Source organism: Crinia signifera, chromosome 1 (genome assembly GCF_055691185.1).
Source record: "Crinia signifera chromosome 1, ASM5569118v1, whole genome shotgun sequence".
In the NCBI taxonomy this organism is placed as follows: domain Eukaryota; kingdom Metazoa; phylum Chordata; class Amphibia; order Anura; family Myobatrachidae; genus Crinia; species Crinia signifera.
This window is the reverse complement of record NC_139217.1, coordinates 170,666,641-170,688,767: the sequence shown is the minus strand read 5'-3', so window position 1 is coordinate 170,688,767 and position 22,127 is coordinate 170,666,641. Positions and strand designations below refer to the sequence as shown.

Below are 22,127 nucleotides of genomic sequence, written 5' to 3'. Positions count from 1 at the left end.
GGAGTACTGCACCTGTATCCCCAAGTTTATACTTGAGTGCAGCTCAAAAATTATATATATATATATATATATATATATATATATATATATATGATATAGGATCGCACTCCATACAACAAATGTACAACCGCTGGGGTGACGTCCAGAACTTTCCTCACAAGAAAAAAGTCCATGTATATAAAGACCAAAAAGACTCACTCTCCAGACTGTTTGATGCAAAATAAAAAGCTGTGTATTTGTATTCACATAGACATCAATATAAAAAAGAAGGGTACTCAACGTTAGCGTTTCAGTCCTTATAGGACCTTCCTCAGGAGTTAGACAACAAGGGCATCCATTTGGGGTGAAGCACAGCGTGGACCACACAGCAGGTTCCTACAGCAAGGAGCCACTGTTGGTCCTGTGATATATATACCCCCCTGCACATGTCAAAAAGGGCGCCAAACAAATCAATCAATGTGAACAGTAAGTTACTTCCGCGTTCCACGCTGGAGTGCATATGACATCACTTCCGGTTTCGTGGTAACACGAAAAACGGGCATAAATTAATGTGTAACAAGTATGAAAGTGTCACTGTGTGCATAATAGCACCACACAGCATAGCACTAGGCAGCTAAGCATGCTGAAACTGTCAGACAAGTGTGTCTGCGTGTAGCGCTGGTTGTGAGACAGGAAGTGGGCGGGGCGTCATTTGATGACGGACCTAGGACCCTGATGTAACGAATGCAGTCAGTGGGAACAAGTAACCTGAAATAAATGACGCCCCGCCCACTTCCTGTCTCACAGCCAGCGCTACACGCAGACACACTTGTCTGACAGTTTCAGCATGCTTAGCTGCCTAGCGCTATGCTGTGTGGTGCTATTATGCACACAGTGACACTTTCATACTTGTTACACATTCATTTATGCCCGTTTTTCGTGTTACCACGAAACCGGAAGTGATGTCATATGCACTCCAGCGTGGAACGCGGAAGTAACTTACTGTTCACATTGATTGATTTGTTTGGCGCCCTTTTTGACATGTGCAGGGGGGTATATATATCACAGGACCAACAGTGGCTCCTTGCTGTAGGAACCTGCTGTGTGGTCCACGCTGTGCTTCACCCCAAATGGATGCCCTTGTTGTCTAACTCCTGAGGAAGGTCCTATAAGGACTGAAACGCTAACGTTGAGTACCCTTCTTTTTTATATTGATGTCTATGTGAATACAAATACACAGCTTTTTATTTTGCATCAAACAGTCTGGAGAGTGAGTCTTTTTGGTCTTATATATATATATATATATATATATATATATATATATACACACTACATGAAAAGTCTGTGTTTGTCCCTCTGTAGGAGCCCTGACAGGCTCAGCGTTGCCTCTGATTAAAAAACCTCCCTTGACAAGGCTGCTGCTGTCCTCCATTGGCCTGAGATGCATATGGTGAGCTCCACCAAGCAGAGCTCAGCACAAGTCTCTCAGCCTCTGACCTCTAGTGCAAAGTCTCATGGGACTTAATCAACTCCCAGTAATGCACGGTACACTTGTGCAGTCAGGGTGCCTTGGCTCCCGATGCTCAGCATGACTAATCATTGCCACATTGGCAGATAGGTGAAGCTGCAGCACTACCCCACTGCCATGCACAAAACTTTTTTTAAATACATGCCAACCACAGGGGGCTCCTAGACAGAGGGGGCCCAGGGGTACTGACCCCCTGTGCCACCCTTAATCTGGCCCTGCTTAAAGGGGTATTGTAAAACTGCTTATGTACAATATTTATATCATATTTACACTGTAATATTTTATCTTTTTAGCTAATATTAAATTTTAGCTTCCAATAATATTTATTTTTGGAATATATCACCCTACATGGTACACGTAGCTTTAAAAAAGTATTTTTTTTCTCGGTTCCATCTGGTTTTTGCAGCCCTCATAGGTTTTAAAAGGTGTTGTTCTGGCAGGGTATTATTTATATAAATCAGAGAAGTGAAAACTCTCTTAAATTTTTTTTTGACAAAAATAACAACCTTTATTAACCTGTTAAGGTGATGGCAATCATAAATTAAGAGGGAAGTCCAGAATCATAGCATTCTATCCCTCCTGGAATGGGTCATGTTGGGAGGTCTGCAATTCCTTTGGCTTTGTTTGTGCTCTGACATGCAGGGTGGAATTTAGTAGGATGAGAGATTCAAAAGTGAGAGTTTTGGTAATGCTGTGTACACACGGGGGAGATAGGTGCTATAATCGCTGGGAATATGGTCGCAGGCGACCATATTGCCAGTGATTGGGAGTGTGCCCCGGCGATAAATCTCCGGGTGCGCGCTCCCGTTTTCTGCCCCATTGTAATCGCTGGTCGCAGGAGCTAATTACCTCTGCGGCACCCCCAGCAGAGGTTCGTTTTCAACAGCGACCATCTCTGGTCGCTTGTTGAAAAAAAGACACTGAGCAATATATTGCTCAGCAATATATTGCAAGCAATATATTGCTAGCAATATATCTCCCCCGTGTGTACGCACCTTAAGAAATCTCCAGGTTTTTTAAAGTGGCAATCATGTACACTTCAAAATTAAATTGGTTTTGCAGTGTGAATGATTGCCGCTTTAAAAAAAATTGTGGAGATTTCTTACCAAATCTCTCACTTTTTGAATCTTTCATCCTATTTAATTTCCCTACACTGTCAAGTGTGGGACTTTATATACGCAGGTGTGTGCCTTTACAAATCATGTCCACTCAACTAAATTTACCATAGGTGAACTCCAATTAAGCTGTGGTAACATCTTAGGATGATCAGTGGTAACAGGATGCACCTGAGCCCAATTTTGATCTTCATGGCAAAGGTAATGAATTCTTATGTACATGTGATTTCTAAGGGTTTTGTTATATATATATATATATATATATATATATATATATATATATATATATATATATATATATATGAAAAAAAATCTTGCAAAAACTGTCATCATGGAGTATTGTGTGTAGAATTTTGAGAGAAAAAAAATATTTTATTCCATTTTGTACTAAGGCTGTAACTAGGGTTACCAACTCATCCCTTTAATCCGGGACACATATTAATTACACAGCTTCTGTGGCTGGCTTTCACCTGGTTTTAAACTGCCACACCTCAAGACTCCATTTCACTTGGTTTTAAACTGCCACAGAACCTGTGTAATTATTATGTGTCCCGGATTACAGGGATGAGTTGGTCACCCTAGCTGTAACATAACAAAGTGTGAAGCGCTGTAAATACTTTCCAAATGCACTGTAGGTCTAGCCTCAGTGCAGTACTAAAGCTTCTAAAAGTAAAAAATGGTGATGTTGCTAGGGTTACCACCTAGTCCCTTTAATTCCGGACACATATTAATTACACAGGTTCTGTGGCTGGCTGACTTCAAGACTCCACTTCACCTGATTTTAAACTGCCACAGAACCTGTGTAATTAACATGTGTCCGGAATTAAAGGGACTAAGTGGTAACCCTAGATGTTGCCCATAGCAACCCAATTATGGGAGTTATTCTGGTTGATTTGCAAGAGTGCGAATGCTGGGCCGCCCCCTGCCCCCTCACAGCGCGGGTTCACCCGCACTGGCTGCGAATGAATGTTTAAGATAAACATCCATTCGCAGGCTGGGGGGAACCACCCCTATCATTCCGCTGACTATTGAATGATGGAAAAGGTGCACGCATAGCTAAGTGAATCTCGGGTCACTTAGATATCCATGCACCCTTGGGAGGAAGTGGGTGGGCAGCTGACATCCGATTATGTCAGCCCCCCCCCCCCCCCCCTACATCACCAGACAATTTGAAAGGGAACGCCCAGCTTTCTCATGGGAACGCCCATGAAATGCTGGGCGTTCTCCTGGGGAAATCGCCAGGCTGTTGCTGCACGCCCCTTGCATGTACAGATTGAAAACATTGCTCCCCCAGGCGAATGCGGACAGGGGAGCAAAGGGACCTGCATAAAGTCCAATGTCTATAATTTTCGAGTGTGCAATAGATTAATGAGAGCCAGAATATGACTGGTTGCTATGGTCAATATGCCCACTTTTCAATTTTAGAAACTTTATTAAATTTCAGCTAGACGAAATTGCTATTGAGTTGCGGATGTTTTAGCCTGATTTTATTTATTTCCCGCCAGTGCCAATTCACTTTTTTAAAAGTCAAAACTGCATTGATGAAAAATGACTAAAATATAGTCAAAATGCCTGCAGTTTAGACAAAAACAACTGTAATTCCCCAATCCACGTATTTTCCGACTTTGCCTGTTTTTTTTTGACAGCCACAAGTTTTGACTAATGAAAAATCGGCACCTAATTGAACACCCCCCTATGTATACAAATGAGACTCAAGGTACCACTTTTTGGAACATGGAATAGCCTATAAAAAAGCAGAAGCATTGAGGACAATGGTCTCAATATATGGTGACCCAGTTAGTTGACTGAATCAATCAGGTATTGGGTCTGTGTCAAATTTGCCCAATTTTGTGGAAGCCGAAATTAAATTAATTATATTAGGGATTACACAAAGTAACTGCATTTATTGCATTTATTCAAGGCAAATATTGCCTAAAATAACAAGGCAGATTTGTTGTATATAAAAACACAGTCAAACATTTAAGTCATACTTATTTAAATCACTTAACACATCCTGGCCTCTGAAATTAAGTTTACTGTTACTCATAGTTGCCTACCCTACTGCATTCTGCAGGAGACTCCCTGAATTAGCAGCAATCTCCCTCTCTCCCTCATTAGTCTACCAATCTCCCTCATTTCACCTAGCCCACATTACACTGTTACATTTTTTGGGGAAAAGGAATGAGAGTTACAGTAGATACATTTACATTGAATCATCAGCACCATTTCCCAGCACTTTACCAAGTATAGTATCTCTTACTAACTGCTTTGGGGCTCATCTACATTTGGATATAAGTCATTTAAAATTACACACCCACGCTTCTAGGTGCCACATTCACAATCTTTTTCCACAATTTCTCCATATATGTAAGTAGCCACGCCCTTTGGGTGGAGCATGGCACGCCCCCTCAATGGGGCGCTATGCAAAATTCTGCTACCAACCATAATCTCCCTGAAACCACTTTTCAGAAGTAGGCATGTATGCTGTTACTGATACCACAAATGTCACATTCATTTAGCACACTTACTCTTTGAAAGCCAAACAACAACCTGCGCTTCTCAGATCTCATCTTTACTTTCTGCAGAGCACATGTTGGCAAGAGAACATAATACAACAAACTGTATGCTGCAGAAATGCAGAAGATGTGGAAGCAGCATCACACAATCACAGAAGCTGAAGTATGCAAAAGGAAAGAAGCGTTTGGCCTTCATCTGGTGAAAGCAGTCCCCTCTGTGGGTTCTTATTGTCTTGAATGTATGGACGGAACCCAAGCAATTCTGATCATCCCTGCGCAAGTGCTGGTACTGACTGTAACTGGAATCCGAAGCAGTCCCCTCTGCCTCCAAAAGCAGCATGTGCTGTGAATTCATGAGCAGTAACAGACATTTGGAAATCCCAGGCTGAACTCCTCACCCTTGGAGGATTCAAAGTGATGTAATATCTCTGGCATGGCTCATTCACTGCAGTGTCTTCTAAGTAGTGCCTGCTCATTCGATTGCACACTGACATTTTTGCATAATTTTATTTTGATTGTACCAGTCTGCTATTGTCGCCCGTAGGACAATACGGCTTTAAATTCCAAGTAATATTCTTAACAATGAGCACGGAGTTATAACAAAGATCTTACATCTAAATATGTAAGGACCCGTCTTTCTTCAGGTGCAATACTGGCCAGGGCTAAATGCAGGATTTGCAGGGAGGGGATTCCAGAGAGGGGTGGAGCGTAGCATGGGAGTTGAGATTGTGGTGAATCAGTATATACCTGGTCCCTTAAACAAGAGCATAGTATATAGCTTTAGCTACAGAAACTATATCTATCTATCTATATATGCAAAGGACCGGCACTCTATGCCTCATTAAATGGGGTGCTGGTGCTTGCCTGGGTGCCTTACCGCAGGTCCCCGTGGTGGTACTCGCCAATACACAAACAAGATGAGGGCGTCACTCCATGATTTTCAAAGGTGCAAAATACTTTTATTGCGGTCTACGCCGTTTCGGGCAGGATGTGTTGCCTGAAGACGGGCATCCTGCCCGAAACGGCGTAGACCACAATAAAAGTATTTTGCACCTTTGAAAGTCCTGGAGTGACGCCCTCACCTTGTTTGTATATATATATATATATATATATATATACATACAAAGAGTCCATGAAAGCGCTAAAGAGTCCAGGAATAAGGAGGATCCGTCCGTGTATCAGGATCACCATGCAGTGCAGCTGTACTCCGTTTGGTGTTTCACAAAACACCACAGGGGGTAAACATGTAGAAAAAAACCAGAGAGCGCACGTATGAGCTAGTATGAAAGTAACAAGTTTACTATAATAAAAAGCTCACATACATGAAAGTTAAGATATGCAGGCATGCAATCATAAAAACCAGCAAGGCAGTAGTCCACGGTCAGAGACTCAGCGGCACGGCGGCCAAAGTACAGCAACAGCAGCTGGAAATCGGAGGATCCGGCAGACGTCACAAGAGAGATCAGCGTCGTTGGGGCGGTCCTGGGTCGACGCTGATCACTCTCTGACGTTGTGACGTCTGCCGGATCCTCCGATTTCCAGCTGCTGTAGTTTGGCCGCCGTGCCGCTGAGTCTCTGACCCTGGACTACTGCCTTGCTGGTTTTTATGATTGCATGCCTGCATATCTTAACTTTCATGTATGTGAGCTTTTTATTATAGTAAACTTGTTACTTTCATACTAGCTCATACGTGCGCTCTCTGGTTTTTTTCTACATATATATATATATATATATATATATATATATATCCTTTATGAACATTGACTGACCTTAACAGTGCTGGCCGAGCACTCTTCAGATAAGCTGTTTTTCATTTTAAACATTGTAAGGGCAACTGAGTTGTCACTGTGTAATAAAATTGTTGTTTGACATATTACACTATTATCTCCTTTTTTGCTTTTTAATACATACCTACTTGTCTGAGGAGTTAAACAGTGGGGTGTATAAGGTTCCATGAGAAGTCGGAAACCAGGACGGTGAACATCTGCCTGGGAGGGCATTATACAAACAGGCTCTAATTAAAGTGGTTGAGGACCACTTTTCACGGTACTCCTTCAATTTGTTGGGGTGAAAACTCTCACTTGTGGTGAAGGGTATCTAGTAACCTAGAAGATACTGCACTAGGAGGCGCTGTTTCTCATCTCTTTCACAGATATATATATATATATATACACAAGACAAAAGTACCCAAAGATCCGCGCCTAATCAAGAGTAGCAGCAACTCTGAGAGTCCCCCGTTAGCTGAGACCCAAAACAAATAGAAATACAAGACAGGAACAGAGTGCGCTCAAGGGTGCAAGTACACAACTTTTTACACAATATAAAAATTTTTTTTAATAAAAGCCAACAACACGGCTCGTAAAAAAATACAGTGATGATACAGTCATATATTGGAATCAATTTTGACAGAATGTGTGGTAATTCAGTATAACAGCAGGCCCAACGCGTTTCGTCACCCACGTGACTTCCTCAGGGGCAATCGATGACTTGATTATCAAGGCTGTAATTGTTCTTATTGCCGTATCTCAAATTGATTGTACACAGATAATTAAAGTGGATAATGATAATATACCAAAATGACAGAGCTCTTGTCAAAAATTGTGGTGCACTTTTCCAATATCTCACTCTATTATGGATGCCAGCAGCACAATTCTTTCAAAAATCCAATATAACAGGGTCACCGGAAACAAGCTACACTGTATCCAACTGCCGAAAAGTTTTCGCCAGTTGGATACAGTGTAGCTTGTTTCCGGTGACCCTGTTATATTGGATTTTTGAAAGAATTGTGCTGCTGGCATCCATAATAGAGTGAGATATTGGAAAAGTGCACCACAATTATTGACAAGAGCTCTGTCATTTTGGTATATTATCATTATCCACTTTAATTATCTGTGTACAATCAATTTGAGATACGGCAATAAGAACAATTACAGCCTTGATAATCAAGTCATCGATTGCCCCTGAGGAAGTCACGTGGGTGACGAAACGCGTTGGGCCTGCTGTTATACTGAATTACCACACATTCTGTCAAAATTGATTCCAATATATGACTGTATCATCACTGTATTTTTTTACGAGCCGTGTTGTTGGCTTTTATTAAAAAAATTTTTTATATTGTGTAAAAAGTTGTGTACTTGCACCCTTGAGCGCACTCTGTTCCTGTCTTGTATATATATATATATATATATATATCTGCCTGTGCCACTGCTTACTGTTATATGATACATTTGTCTCTCTGACACCTGTGTAACGAGTGCTTTGGGACCTGGAAAGTGCAAATGTATAAGAATTACACCTTAATCATACATATGAAGCTGTTATACTGATCCAGTATGTCAAAACAATGTGATAAACTTGACATTTTATTACAGTGCCTAAGGTCAATGTCCAAGTTACAGTATATCAGTGCGAGACATCCTGCAACATGGCTTATCGCAGCAATAAGGGATGTCTCTGTGCTGCAGAGTAAAGGTCCCCATTCACTAGGGCGAGCATGCAATACCTCGCCAACTCACTTGGCAGGTGGAAGTATTGCGTATGATACATTGTATGCGGTCCTTTTGCATACTATGGGCCAAATGTAATGGGGTGTGAGAATCAGAAAGTGAGAGGTTTTTTTAAAGCGGCAATCATTTACATGGCAAAATGAATCTGGATTTTCAGTGTAAATGATTGCTGATTTAAGAAAAATAACTCACACCCTATTACAATTGGCCCAATGTATCTTATGCGATCCTAGCAATGGCTGTGGGCTGCGATGAATATTCAGGGCCGCCCGTAGGATCTGCGACTGCAATGTGTGGCGCATACAAGTACGCTCCTCACATTGCAATCACAGCAAAATGACATGCGATGTGTCACTTTTTATTTTCATGCGATCCGTCACAGCAATGTGTCGGAATCACATAAACTATGGCCATATAGCACTAGTGGATGACAAAGAGAGTCCCTGGAGAGCCTGAGGTGTTAGGAAAACTCAACCCTATGGTGATATATGTCTCTCTGCACCCTATTAGCACAATGCTGATACCATCTGTAATGGTTAGTGAAAAGCCCCATATTGCATGAACAAGGTTTTAGAAAAATTGTAGGCTCCATCAGGCGCTCTCCAGTGGCCATCAGCAGCACCACAGAGGTGAGGAGCAGCACTAGCCTTTTAGAGATATAGATTAGTATTTTTTATTGAAAATTGGAAACGTATTACGCAGTGCTTTTTCTTTATCATTTTGTTTTGCTTCATTTTTTTTTTTTTTACTTTACACTTATTTATTTTATGCTTACCTGCTCTCGCCAAAAAATAAAGATTTGGTTGACCAGCATGCATACATAATATTTTATGTTAATTTGTTTGCAGTATTTGTTATCAGAACTAGTGATACAGGCTATTATACTTTGGTACGGATGGTGTAATGGTTAGCATTACTGCCTCACAGTGCTGAGGTCATGGGTTCAATACCCACCGTGGCCCTAACTGTGCAAAGTTTGTATATTCTCCCTGTACTTGCGTGGGTTTCCTCCGGGTACTCCGGTTTCCTCCCACAATCCAAAAATATACTGGTAGGTTAATTGGTTCCTAAAAAATTAACCCTAGAATGTCTGTGTGTGGTAGAGAATATAGATTGCAAGCTCCACTGGGGGCAGAGACTGATGTGAATGGTCAAATATTCTCTGTAAACCGCTGCGTAATATGTATGCCCTATATAGGAAACTGTTAATAAATACATAATAAATAAGGGTATACTCATATGAAATGAGAAATGAAAATATATCTAAAAATATGAAAACTTACATGATAATTTTAAACAGATACATTGCATTTCCCTTGGTAACATCTGTGCCTTGGTTAAATATGTCAAAGGAAACCTATCTCTTTCTAAAACTGAGATAGCAGCTACTGGACTATTCCTTCTAACACCTAATAAACATCTTGTTTCTCACCTTGAGTGGTAAGCCTGGTGCCATGGAGATCCTAACGTCCCCTGGGATATTTGCATCATGCTGGGATTGGCTTGATTCTCCAGTAATTTGGTTGAATGCCAGGAATGGGGACGGAAAATTGACACACTTTGCCTAAGGAGACATAAAGAATAAACATAATAGATTAGAGGAAACAGTCCATATACAAGACAACACAAAACAAATGTACAAATAATAATTTCACTAACAAGTAGGCATGTATGGTGTTGAGTCTCACACACATGGAATGTATGCCAGCTCAGCAATCTCAGAGAAACTCATTCTACCTGTAAGTACATTTTCTTTTGAAAGCACCCACTATGCCCTGAGGCCTGGTGTACAGTACCTTCCACTTTGCATAAAATAATTAAATTATGCCACAGTAACCCATAGTTGCCTACCCTCCTGCATTCTGCAGGAGACACCCTGAAATAACAGAAATCTCCCTATCTCCCTCATTAGTCTAGCAATCTCCCTTATTTCACCTAGCCCACATTACACTATTTACATTGAATCATCAGCACTATTTCCCAGAACTTTACCTAGTATAGCATCTCGTACTAACTGCTTTGGTGCTCATTTACATTTGGATCTAAATCATTTAAAAAGATTCCTCTCATATGTAGCAGTACACACCCACGCTTCTAGGTTCCATTTTTACAATCTCTCCATATATGGAACTAGACATGCCCATTGGGTGGAGCATGACACGCCCCCTCAATGGGGTGCAGTGCAAAATTCTACTACCAACTATAATCTCCCTGAAATAAAAAGTAGGCAAGTATGCCGTAACCATTATGAAATTCTGCCATGAAACAGCTAAATAAACTGTTTATTGTACCTCTACATTGTAACAAAAAAAACAACAACATGGCACATGTAGATCTATAAAGGAAGAGATAGTTAATGTGTAAATCTTCATAATCTGTCCATTATTTCCTCGGGCCCACATGTGCAGATTGTTTTTCTTTTAACTATGCTCTAGCATTTTATACAACTTGTCTTTGGGTTAATCGGCTTTTTATTTTGACAGCCCAATCCAAGTGGCCTATACATTTACTATGTACAAAGACATTCCTCAGTATGTGAGGGAATCCTTGGGCAGCAGTGACATTTTGCTTTAACAACCGTGCCACGGCTTCCAACTCAGCTTATGCATGTAAAACACTGGAAAGAAGAGGCATCTCTCCCAGAGCAACAGCGAAAACGGTGTCCTGCCATGTTAAATAGAGGTGCTCAGCATTTTGTAAAAGGGGCTTTGTATTCATCCCCGATGACAGGATAAGTCCCTGAAGCAATGCAACCAATAAATCTTCCTATGTTTGCAGAAATTATTTTCTGCCACAAGTTTGTAAAACGTAAGCTACAAATCTAACGGTCTTGATCGGCGTCACAGATCAGGCATTGTTCCTGAAAAATCACCATGGCTTCACGGGACATTTAGTATTGGAAAGTATATGCACTGTTCCCTGAGTGATTTGTTAGCGGTATATAGAGGAGCGAGCCCCTCACACTAGAACCAAGTCCAGGAGATTGACACATGATTCTGTATTCCCTGGGGCTCTGTCTGTTCCATAATAAAGACCAGCAAATCATTTTCATTCACCAACTTAAAAGATTTGTGTGCAAACTTAACTGTGTGAAAAGGTGTGGGTAGCTACTGGTGCCAGGGTGGGCCGCAAGATACATAGAATAACAAACCATATCTGAACAATTAGATGTTTATTGCCTCCAACACACTGCAATTTCATGTCCTTGTAAATTAAATAAGTGGGATAAGGCCCAAACTATTGGGCTCAGGAAACTTAATTTTTATGTAGATCAATAAAGACATTTACGGTTCATACACACTGGGTGACTATGCCCAGCATGTATGGACAGCAAAGATTGCTATCATTACTGGGGGGAAAGCCGCTCAGTGCATACACACTGAACGGCTTTCCCCTGCCCCGGCACCATCAGCGGGGGGAGGATGGCTTTGCATAGCGCAGCAGCGCTCACCGCTCATCGACCGGGCATACACACAACTTGCTGTTTTGAGCGATTTTCAGCTCAAAGTCGCCCAGTGTGTATGGGCCTTTACAATTCCATTAGGCAGATTTGTACCCAATGTTCCACATTGGGCAGATATCAGCACCCTGCTAAACTACTGGAAGCATCTCCGCTGGTGATGAGTCAGCCTCTTAATGCTCCCAAATCGTTGTAATTGTTTTTTTTTCTCATTTTTCATTAAACCTCTACTATTGAGGTGGATCGTGTTACTGACCGTAGCGTTACCATGAAATACAATGTGCTTTACTGATTGGAACCACTCAGGGTTTCTATAATAACATGGCATTTAACAGTAACACATACTACTTAAAGAAAAGGCAGACGAGATGTGTTAATCCGTGTATGCGCTTCTACGAAAAATATTCCCCTATGATGGCGTACTTGACACACTGTGTAAAATAAATGCCATAACCCTGGATTCCTTCTCTGACTGCTGTATATAAAAACATTTTTGCTAGTGTCATAACCTAGAGCTACATTCTGCAAAGGCGTGACATGCATGAGCGGCTTTGTAATGTTTTTGGAAAGTTAAGGATGACATCAGTCATAACAGGTATTACTGTTACAGGATATAGCTAAGGGGGCGATTCAGACGTGTTTGATGAGGGACGAATTCACCCGCCCCCCCCCCGGTCGATGATGGGGGTTTGCGCATGTACAAACCCCCGGAGCGAATGCCTTCGGCGAGTTTCACACTCGTCAGGGTGTTGGCTCAATGATTGGTGTACAGGGGGCCAGCAGGGGCTCATGGAGACGATGTGTGGACACCTGCGAATGCAGGCGTGTCCATGTGTACTTTGGGTGAACAGCTGACATCCTGAATATACACAGGCTAGCTAGCAGGTCTGAATCAGGCCCTAAGTGCAGTATAGACAACTAAGAGGTTCATTTATAAAGCTCCAGATTTAGGCCTTTTTTTGCTATTTATCATTGGGGCAGTACGGACGGTGTAATGGTTAGCATTACTGCCTCACAGCACTGAGGTCATGGGTTCTATCCCCACCATGTGTTATATATAAGGGGCATTACGGACGGTGTCATGGTTAGCATTACTGCCTCACAGCACTGAGGTCATGGGTTCCATTCCCACCATGGCCCTAACTGTGCGGAATGGATATCCTCCCCGTGCTTGTGTGGGTTTACTCCGGGTACTCCGGTTTCCTCCCACACTCCAAAAATATACTGGTAGGTTAATTGGCTTCCAACAAAATGAACCCTATAATGTCTAATAGAATTGTGATGTAGTAACTTCCATATGTTATTTTGTCTGTTTCCTTGTGTGTAGTAAAAACATATTTAAAGGAAAAAATAAATGCCAGATCTAGCAGGGTTTATAGTAGGAAGCAGAGGATTTCCTAGACATAAACTTCCCCACACATGTATTTCAAACTTGTTTGGTGGAACAGATATAGGGCTTAATTGAGAATTGATCACTAATCAGAATCGCAAATCACGCGCTGCCTCGGTGTCATCATTGACTCCTCCCTCTCTTTCACCCCCCACATTCGTGCTCTCTCACAGTCTTGCCGCTTTCACCTACGCAACATCTCACGCATCAGACCATTCCTCTCCACTGACGCGACCAAAATTCTCATTCACTCTCTTGTCATCTCCCGCCTTGACTACTGCAACATCCTTCTCTCTGGGCTACCTCTCACCCGCCTCGCACCTCTCCAATCCATTCTTAACGCTGCTGCTAGGCTCATCTTCCTCTCCAGCCGCTCTACCTCCGCCTCCCCCCTCTGTCTATCTCTTCACTGGCACCCCATTCCTTTCCGAGTTCTCTTTAAACTCCTCACCACCACCTACAAGGCTCTCTCCTCCTCCACAGCTCCCTACCTCTCTTCACTGATCTCTATCCACACTCCTCTTCACTCCATCGCTGACCGCCGACTGACCTCTCACCTAATCACCTCCTCCCACTCCCGTGTCCAAGATTTCTCTCGCGCTGCCCCCCTGCACTGGAACAACCTCCCGCCACCCATCAGGCTATCTGATTCCCTTACCTCCTTCAAGCGCTCCCTCAAAACCCACTTTTTTCGACTAGCCTATCCCTCCTCCTAACCTCTTTTGATCCTCCTATCCTGCCTCCGTTCCCCTCCGTTCCTACTTATCCTATTGTATTTCGTTTCCACCTATTTTTAGTATGTTAACTCTTATGAGCAGGGCCCTCCTTCCTCACGTACTCACCCTACCTCATTACCTCACCTGTGCTCCTGTCCTGTTCTTCCCTTCCTCTACTTCATCTTCAGTCTCCTTGACAATTTTGACACCTACTTCTGAACTGATGCTGATTTTAGTTCTACCAGCTATACCCCTATTTATACTGTATCTTTCAACACACCCTGTACGTTACCTTGTAATTTGTTTTTTTTGTTTGCTATGTACGGCGCTGCGGACACTTTGCAGCGCCTTATAAATAAACGTACTACTACTAAGTGCTTATTTAAACGCATGCACGAGGGTGGCTAGTGACAGAAAATGTATCTAGATCATAAATGAAATGTGGCCGGACTTTGGCTTACATGAAGGTGGTGTCTGAGTGTGGTAACCTGCCATTTTCTGGGTGTCACCCCAAAAATGCAGGCATGTCCAGGTGTTTTACGGGTCTGTGATATCAGAGCTGGCCATGTTCAGCCTGTCTGAGTCACAGATTAGTAGAAGTCTTGCAGTCAGTGGCATAACAATTATTCCGCCAACCCCGTGGTGGCTTGGGGGAGCCAGCGCTGGTGGGGTATGCGAGGCACGCTGAAAACAGCGGTACACTGATGAGCAAGGGGTCTGCCGGGAGTGTGAGGCAGAGCGCTTGCACACTGACAGCACCGGCTTCTGAAAGGAGAGCCACCCTTCCCCTCCATCTGGTTTGCAAGTAGGGAGTTGCATCACCCAGGCTCCAGATGTGAGGGACGCATACTGATTGTATCCCCAGCCCATACAGCACACAGTCTTGAGGAGAGAGACTGCTGCAGATAGGTAAGGGTAGGGGTAGGGGCACAGTGACAGACCCAGAACCCTCCAGCTAGCCAAGCCCAGGGTATTAGTACTCACCCATCCTTCAATTGGCAGATCATGATTGGTCCATGCAGATAGTTCAGTGACAAATCTTATGCTTGATAATTATAGGAAAGGGTCACATTGGGATCAATGATTACAGCTCTGGTCAGTGATCACTATGGAAACACAATCTTTCTCACCTGTTTTTGAGCCTCAGTTTAGGCCCCTCCCCGGGGCATATTGGTGGGCTGATCGATGGTCTACCTGTGGTTGTTTCCAACGTGGTGACTTTTGTGTCGTAACATTCAGCCTTTTCAATAAATACACCTCTGCAAATACACAAAATATACATTATGAGTAAGATATATTGTTGCAGATATGCCACACATCAAATTACAGTATTTCAAAAGGTAGTTAATGATGAGAATTAACTTTAACTCCTCTGTGATAATTGCGTGCTCTTATCAGTTCTTACTGGAGTCCCTAGAGTGTCCGATCATTTATTAATTTGCCTAAGAAGTCTAATCAGCGCTGTAGAAGCTCAATTGAAATCTTACTTGTAATGGCTGGGCTGTAGTTCTACTATGTGACAAACATTGCCATGGGCTAAGCCCACATAGCTGAAATGATTTGCATTCTGCAAATGTCGATGAAAAGTCACTTAAATCTCATGCAGGTGTCTAACAGGCTTTCTCAGTTATAATTGCTGAAGAACAACATTTTTCCCATATTAAAATGAGTATATAATTGGATATCCTACAGGTTGCATGTTCTGGTGTGAGATTGCCAGCAGGTAGTTGTGTATGAACTATTAGTAATAACCAGTTGTTATTAGAGAACTACAAACCCAAAATAAGGCTGTTTGTGTTCATAGCAGGATGCTGTGATAAGGAGCACAGATACATGATCTCATTAAGGGGCACACTGACCATTCCTTGTAGGTGCATTTTTCTAGGGATGGTTTGTTGGGGCCATTCATTGCATAGGCAATGCAGGATATTCATGGCTATCTCCTGCTAAACTTTACTAGCAGTCCGTCACTTTTAGGGGACCACATTCAAATGATGTAAAGCTGGGTACACGCTATGCGATATCGTTGGGCGATATAGTTTGTATCGTAGGAGTTCCCAGGAGAATGATCTAGCAAGTACACATTGAATGGTATCGTTAATGATATTGTTTTGTGATGTCGTTTTTTTTCTCCACCCCACAGTTACCCAGATAATCAGCCTGTTGTATATTCTAGATTCCACAAGACATCTAATACCAGCAAGTTTGTACGTACACTCCCATGTCATTTTCCCCTATTCTTTCTGACCACTTCCAGTTGTAGACCATAAATATTATGGGTACAACTCTCTGATAATCCAGATGCCCTGACTAGCATGCTTACCCATGGAGTTTACACGTATTCTCTAAGCGCAATGTTCTACCTTTGCTTTATAACATGTCCTTACATTTTACCTTGTTTCCAAATTTATTTTAACTAGTCAATGGCCAGTATTCATTGTCAATTTTCTCTATGTGCAGCGAATCCTGTTTAGGATTTGCTGCACATTCGCAGCGTTCCAGAGGGCTGGAGCATTCGCTACCAGCCCTCCCTCTCCCCCTATTCAACGTGTCAGGGGCTCACTGCCCCTGACGGATAATTTTAACACACACACAAACCCCCTCGGCGAATGCCACAGGGAGCCGGGGGCACAGCGGTAGGCAGGGAGATGGAAGCCTCCCTGCCTGTGCCGGATGCTGTGTGGAGGAGAAGGAGGGCTGGCGGTGACACAGGCAGCAGAAGCTGCCACCCGGGAGAGCTGGCAGGGGAAGTGGTGGAGGGAGCGCTGCGCTGGTCCCGCTCGTGCATATGTAATGAGCGGGACCAGGCGCAGTGAATATGTAATGAGCGGCTCCCGCTCCCCTGCTGACATCATGTAAAAAAATAAAAAAAAAATTAAATATATATTCATGTTACACCAAAAAAATAAACCCTTTATTTTAAAAGAACAATTTCAATGGGGTTTTCACTGTGATTCGCCGAGAGTGTATTCAATGCTAGGATGGAGAACTGCTTTCAGCATGGTTTTCGCCGTGATTCACGGTTTTGCATTCGACATCTTTTTAAGGTGAACTGGAATGATCTCCTTAAAAAGATGTTGAATGCAAAACCGTGAATCACGGCAAAAATCATGCTGAAAGCAGTTCTCCATCCTAGCATTGAATACACTCTCAGCGAATCACAGTGAAAACCCCATTGAAATTGCAGCGAGCATGAAACGGAGAACTGGCCGGCATTCACTGTTCGCTTTCGGCGAATCAGATTTTCAGTGAAAAGATTCACAGAAGAGAGTGAAAACAGCCCGATTCGCCCAAAAAAATGGTGAATCCAGAGCATTGAATACTTGCGCATGACATTATACACAGAGGCGTAGCGAGGGCGGTGCCGGTGGAGCACCAGCTCCGGGCGCAGGGGACTATCATGGCGCCGGAGCTGTGCCGGCACCACCAGCTCGCCCGCTCCCCTGCGCTCTCTATGCCGCGCCACACAGCCATCTGCCCCGCTAGCTCCCGGCTCCCCGCTGTGTCCGGGAGACGCGGTGCTATTTAAAATTCACGTCTCCCGCTGGACCGCGCTAGCCAATAGGCGCTTGCGGTCCAGCAGCCAATCAACTGGGGGCTGCTGGACCGCGAGCGCCCATTGGCCAGCGCGGTCCAGCGGGAGATGTGAATTTTAAATAGCAGTGCATGTCTCCGTCCCAGCGCATGGGCGTGCGCACGGGGGTTGCCGGGGTTGCACCCCCCCCACACACGATTGCAGCCAGGGCACTGGCTTTCCACCTTATCTCCGCTCCTGTCATCGAGCCCGGAGCTGGGGGGGGGGGGGGGGAGGGGAGAGGGAGAGGTCGGGGACTGACTAGCACTGGCTTTCAACCTTATCTCCGCTCCTGTCATGGAGCCCGGAGCTGGGGGGGGGGAGAGGGAGAGGACGGGGACTGACTAGCCGCAGCCCAGAGCCTCACCATGAAGGGGGGAGAAAAGGGAGAGGACCCACTGCGTGCTGACGCCTTTGCTGGACAGAAATGCTCCGCACAGAGAGGAGGAGCCGCTGACATTGTGTGATGAAGGAGAGAAAGTAATGGTGAGCATCCCAGCATCTGTTTGTCTTTGCCCCCCCCCCAACTCTTCCCTCTGTCTATGCTGCCCCTCCATCCATCTGTGCTCCCCCTCCCCTCGTCCATCTTTCTATCTATGTTGTTCTATCTGTCCATCTTTGCGCCCCCCCCCCCCCCCGTCTGTCCTGCGCCGTATAATATGTAATGGGCATTACAGTGTGTCAAATAATGTGTAATGTGCATCATGTGTGTCAAATAATGTGTAATGGGCACCACAGTGTGTGGCATATGTAATGGGCATCACCATGTGTTGTATAATGGGCATCATGGTCTGAGGCGTAATGTGTGAGGCGCAACATCTAATGGGCATCACGGTGTGAGGCATAATGTGTAATGTTCATCAAGGTGTAAGGCGCAACGTGTAATTGGCATCACAGTGTGAGGCGCAGCGTGTAATACGCATTATGTGTGGCAAAATGTATAATGGGCATTATGGCATGTGGTATACTATGTAATGTCTGTGTGACGTTTAATAGGCATTACGGTTTGTTATATAGTATGTAATGGGCATCAAGTGTGACCTTATGTGTAATTGGCAATACAGCATGTGGCTTTATGTGCAATGGGCATTACTGTGTGTGGTATAATGTTAGGCCGCGTCCCCTTTTTGCCACGCAAGAGCCCCGCCTACTACAAATCGGGGGGGCGCGAAACATGCCCTTGCTCCGGGCACCGTGGCACCTAGCTACACCGCTGATTATACATATGTACGCTCTACATGCAAGGTTTTGCTGCTAATATTGTCACTTGCTTTTATCTGATATTTTAGCGATTCTATGGTCTTTAAGTTTATACTGCCTTTACTCTGTGTTTTGACAGTGTAATATTCTCCCCTGCAGTTTGCGGCCAGTGGTGTAAAGAGGGAGAGGGACCCCTGTCTAAAGTGACACCCCTCCCCAAAGGCTTAACTCGGCCCTGGTCTGACGCCTCTCATGACATCAGATGATAGAATAAGTGAGACTGCTGCAGCACCTGACTAATTCAGGCAGTCGCTACTATGGTTTGCTCTTATCCAGTAGGGAGGTTTATATTGCTTCCTGACAGCACACAGACATGCGTATTATGTTTGTATCAAGCAAAGTATTTTAGTTATGTAAAGATATCCAGAGTAGCTCTTCTGTATGCTATCATCTATATATATGTCTAGTGTCCGTTTGTGTGTCTCCGAAACACTGCCATCTGTTTGCAGTGAGGAAAACTACATATCTTGCTCTCTCACACATGCACAAACACAGAGGCAATCACAATGTAGCAGACTAGCTTTTGCATCATTTGCTTCAAGCAGGCTTACTAGTACTTCATATATATCTGGCTTCCTAGTCACTGTTTTTACATCAGATGAAAAGCAGGTTACTTGAGAGCAAATAATGTAGCAGACTGCAAATTAAAATGAAAAATGTATCACAAATTATAGGCTGTCTTGTTAATTCCCACATACAGTATAGGAGAGCAGACATGCAGATATTTCACTTATGTCAGTTTTTGGCAAGTAGGTTGTTAGATACCCGACTGGTTGCTTCTCTCAGTCCTCCTTAGAAATGTGATGTGTCCATATGTTGTAAAATGATGTGCATTTAGAGTGGACCTTTGGCAGAAGGAGTCTGGGCTTTTTATATGGTTTTGTTTACTAGCCTGTGTATCTTGTTGATAAAGCATGCTTTGTTCCTTACCATTACTGCCTCATCTGACCTTTTGCTTTTTACTGACCTCTATTTGTGCCTGCTGATGTTCTACCATATTGCCTGTGGCATGTGACCTCTTACTGGTCTTTTGTTAATTGCAGATTGTACCTTTTATGTGTCTATAGCCAGTGGCGTAACTACTGAGGGTGCAGGGGATGCAATTGCTATGGGGCCCGGCGGTTTGTGGGGCCCCACAGGCAATCCCCTGCACCCTTTTATAAAAGTGTATATACTGAAGTGCGGACATTGGTTGCAGTTGCAGCGCTGTCCTGTGCCCATGATCTTCAGCGGCGCAATTGTTCCTGCCTGCCGTGCTGTTAACACCCGGCGCTGGTAAGAAGCAGCCCTTAACTGCCGTGCGACAGTGAGCAGAAGATGATCCGGCGCGGCTAAATTGAACTGAGCCCCCCCACCACTACAATGAGCAGGAAGCTGCGGCACAGCTACAGTGAGCCCTGGCGCAGCGGCACAAAGTAGAGAATCCTGGCTTTGCTACAAGCAGCCAGGAGTTCCCAGTGAGCCCCGGCACGGCAGCACCACTACAGTGAGCAGGGAACCCGCCGGCGTTACACCCGGCCAGGAGTTCCATCGCCCGATGAACAGACCCCACTGCTGGAGGTACAAGCGCTGCTTGCATGGGGAGGGGATTCAAACACTTTCAAACCCCTGCTCTCCCACTCCTTCTCATCCTCCACCCCCTCTCCTTCTCTACCCCTGCCCCACTCCTCCTCTGCCGGCCCTCACATCTTCTAGCCCCACTCCTCCTCTGCCGGCCCTCACATCTTCTAACCCCACTCATCTCCTCTACCACCCCTCACATCCTCTACTTCAATACCCCCCTCACCTCCTCTACCCCTGCTCCCTCCTTTGCAGCCCCTCATGTCCTCTACCTCCCCTCACCTATGTCCTTCTCTCCTCCTCTACCCCTCCCACTTCTCCTCTGTCGCCCCTTTGACCTCCTCCACCAGCTCTCTCCTCCTCTACCCCCATCTTATCCTTTACCCTCCTCTACCCCACCCCTCCTTTACCTTTTTTCCTCCTCTACACCCCCCCATACTCCACTCTCTGGTGGTGGAGGGGGCCCTTTAAAAATGTTGCTATGGGGCCCTCACAGCACTAGTTACGCCCCTGTCTATAGCTGCGTTTACAAGACATGGGGTCAATACATATCAGTGAACACATTAGGTTCTATGGGAAAGGGGATGCTAAAATAGAAGACCAGGACTAGATGTGCTATAATGGCTGACTTCCTAATATCACTGGTGTTCGTTATACTGTAGGACTCCCTTCTCTGGGACACAATGATGGTAACAGAAGTATATTGCAAACAAGTTTTTTTTTTTTTTAAATTGACCAATGCTGTTTTTTTGGGGTATTTTAAAAACTAGCTTACAAGTACGGTAATGTCTCCATTTACCCATAGATTCACTAGCCATGGTTTTTTTTTTTTTTCACTGGTAATGTAGATGAATGAGGCCCTAAAAGAAAACCCTGAAAATCTGGTTTGGTTTTTAGCACATAAAGCATTGTAGCTTTTAAACTAAAATATTGTGATTCGTTCTTATTCAATATTTTTATACTCTAGCACAGTGATTTTCAACCATTAGTGTACCACGAACTGTTCTCAAGTGTGCCACCAGAGCTAGAAATATCCACACCATCCACAGCCACTATTTTTGTTACCTATGCAGGGCAGAGTGATTGTTATCTCCCAGGGGGGGTTGATGATGAGTTTGTTTTTTCTGGGGGGAGGGGGTCAATGTCCCTTGGCACACATGCACTTTCGCAACACACCCAGAAAATGCCATGTTTTCGCCCCTAAACGCTGGCTTCCTGTGAGTAAAACTGTGACTGCTATGTGCACGGATATTTACTCGCAATATGCAAACTCAATCATCACCCAGATTGTGAAGCCTCTCATTTGCAATCAATGTTGAATTTAGGCCCAATGTCCAGTTAAATAGACAAGTGGTCATAAAAGGTCAAACATATCTTAACATGATCATACACAAAATCTATATGATATGTCCAATTTGTGCTCAAGTGAATATCTGGACCTCGCTGGCACTAGTAAGCAAGGGATAACAACTGCATACGTTGACAAATGTACTCCATGTATCACTAGATTAACTGCATGTCAC

At 44.0% G+C, this 22,127-nt stretch overlaps 1 protein-coding gene across 2 annotated transcripts in view; it reads right to left on the bottom strand.

Annotated features, from left to right (window-relative positions):
- The window catches only part of SHROOM3 (shroom family member 3), a 381,603-nt gene that overhangs the window by 52,397 nt on the left and 307,079 nt on the right, over positions 1 to 22,127 (bottom strand). For both annotated transcript variants that reach the window (XM_083176821.1, XM_083176829.1), the window contains 2 exons: positions 15,341 to 15,469; positions 10,077 to 10,208 (listed from right to left, as the gene is read on the bottom strand). In XM_083176821.1, coding sequence (XP_083032947.1) covers positions 10,077 to 10,135 — 59 coding nt within the window. In that variant the 5' untranslated portion in view covers positions 10,136 to 10,208; positions 15,341 to 15,469. The remainder of the gene's footprint in view (positions 1 to 10,076; positions 10,209 to 15,340; positions 15,470 to 22,127) is intronic.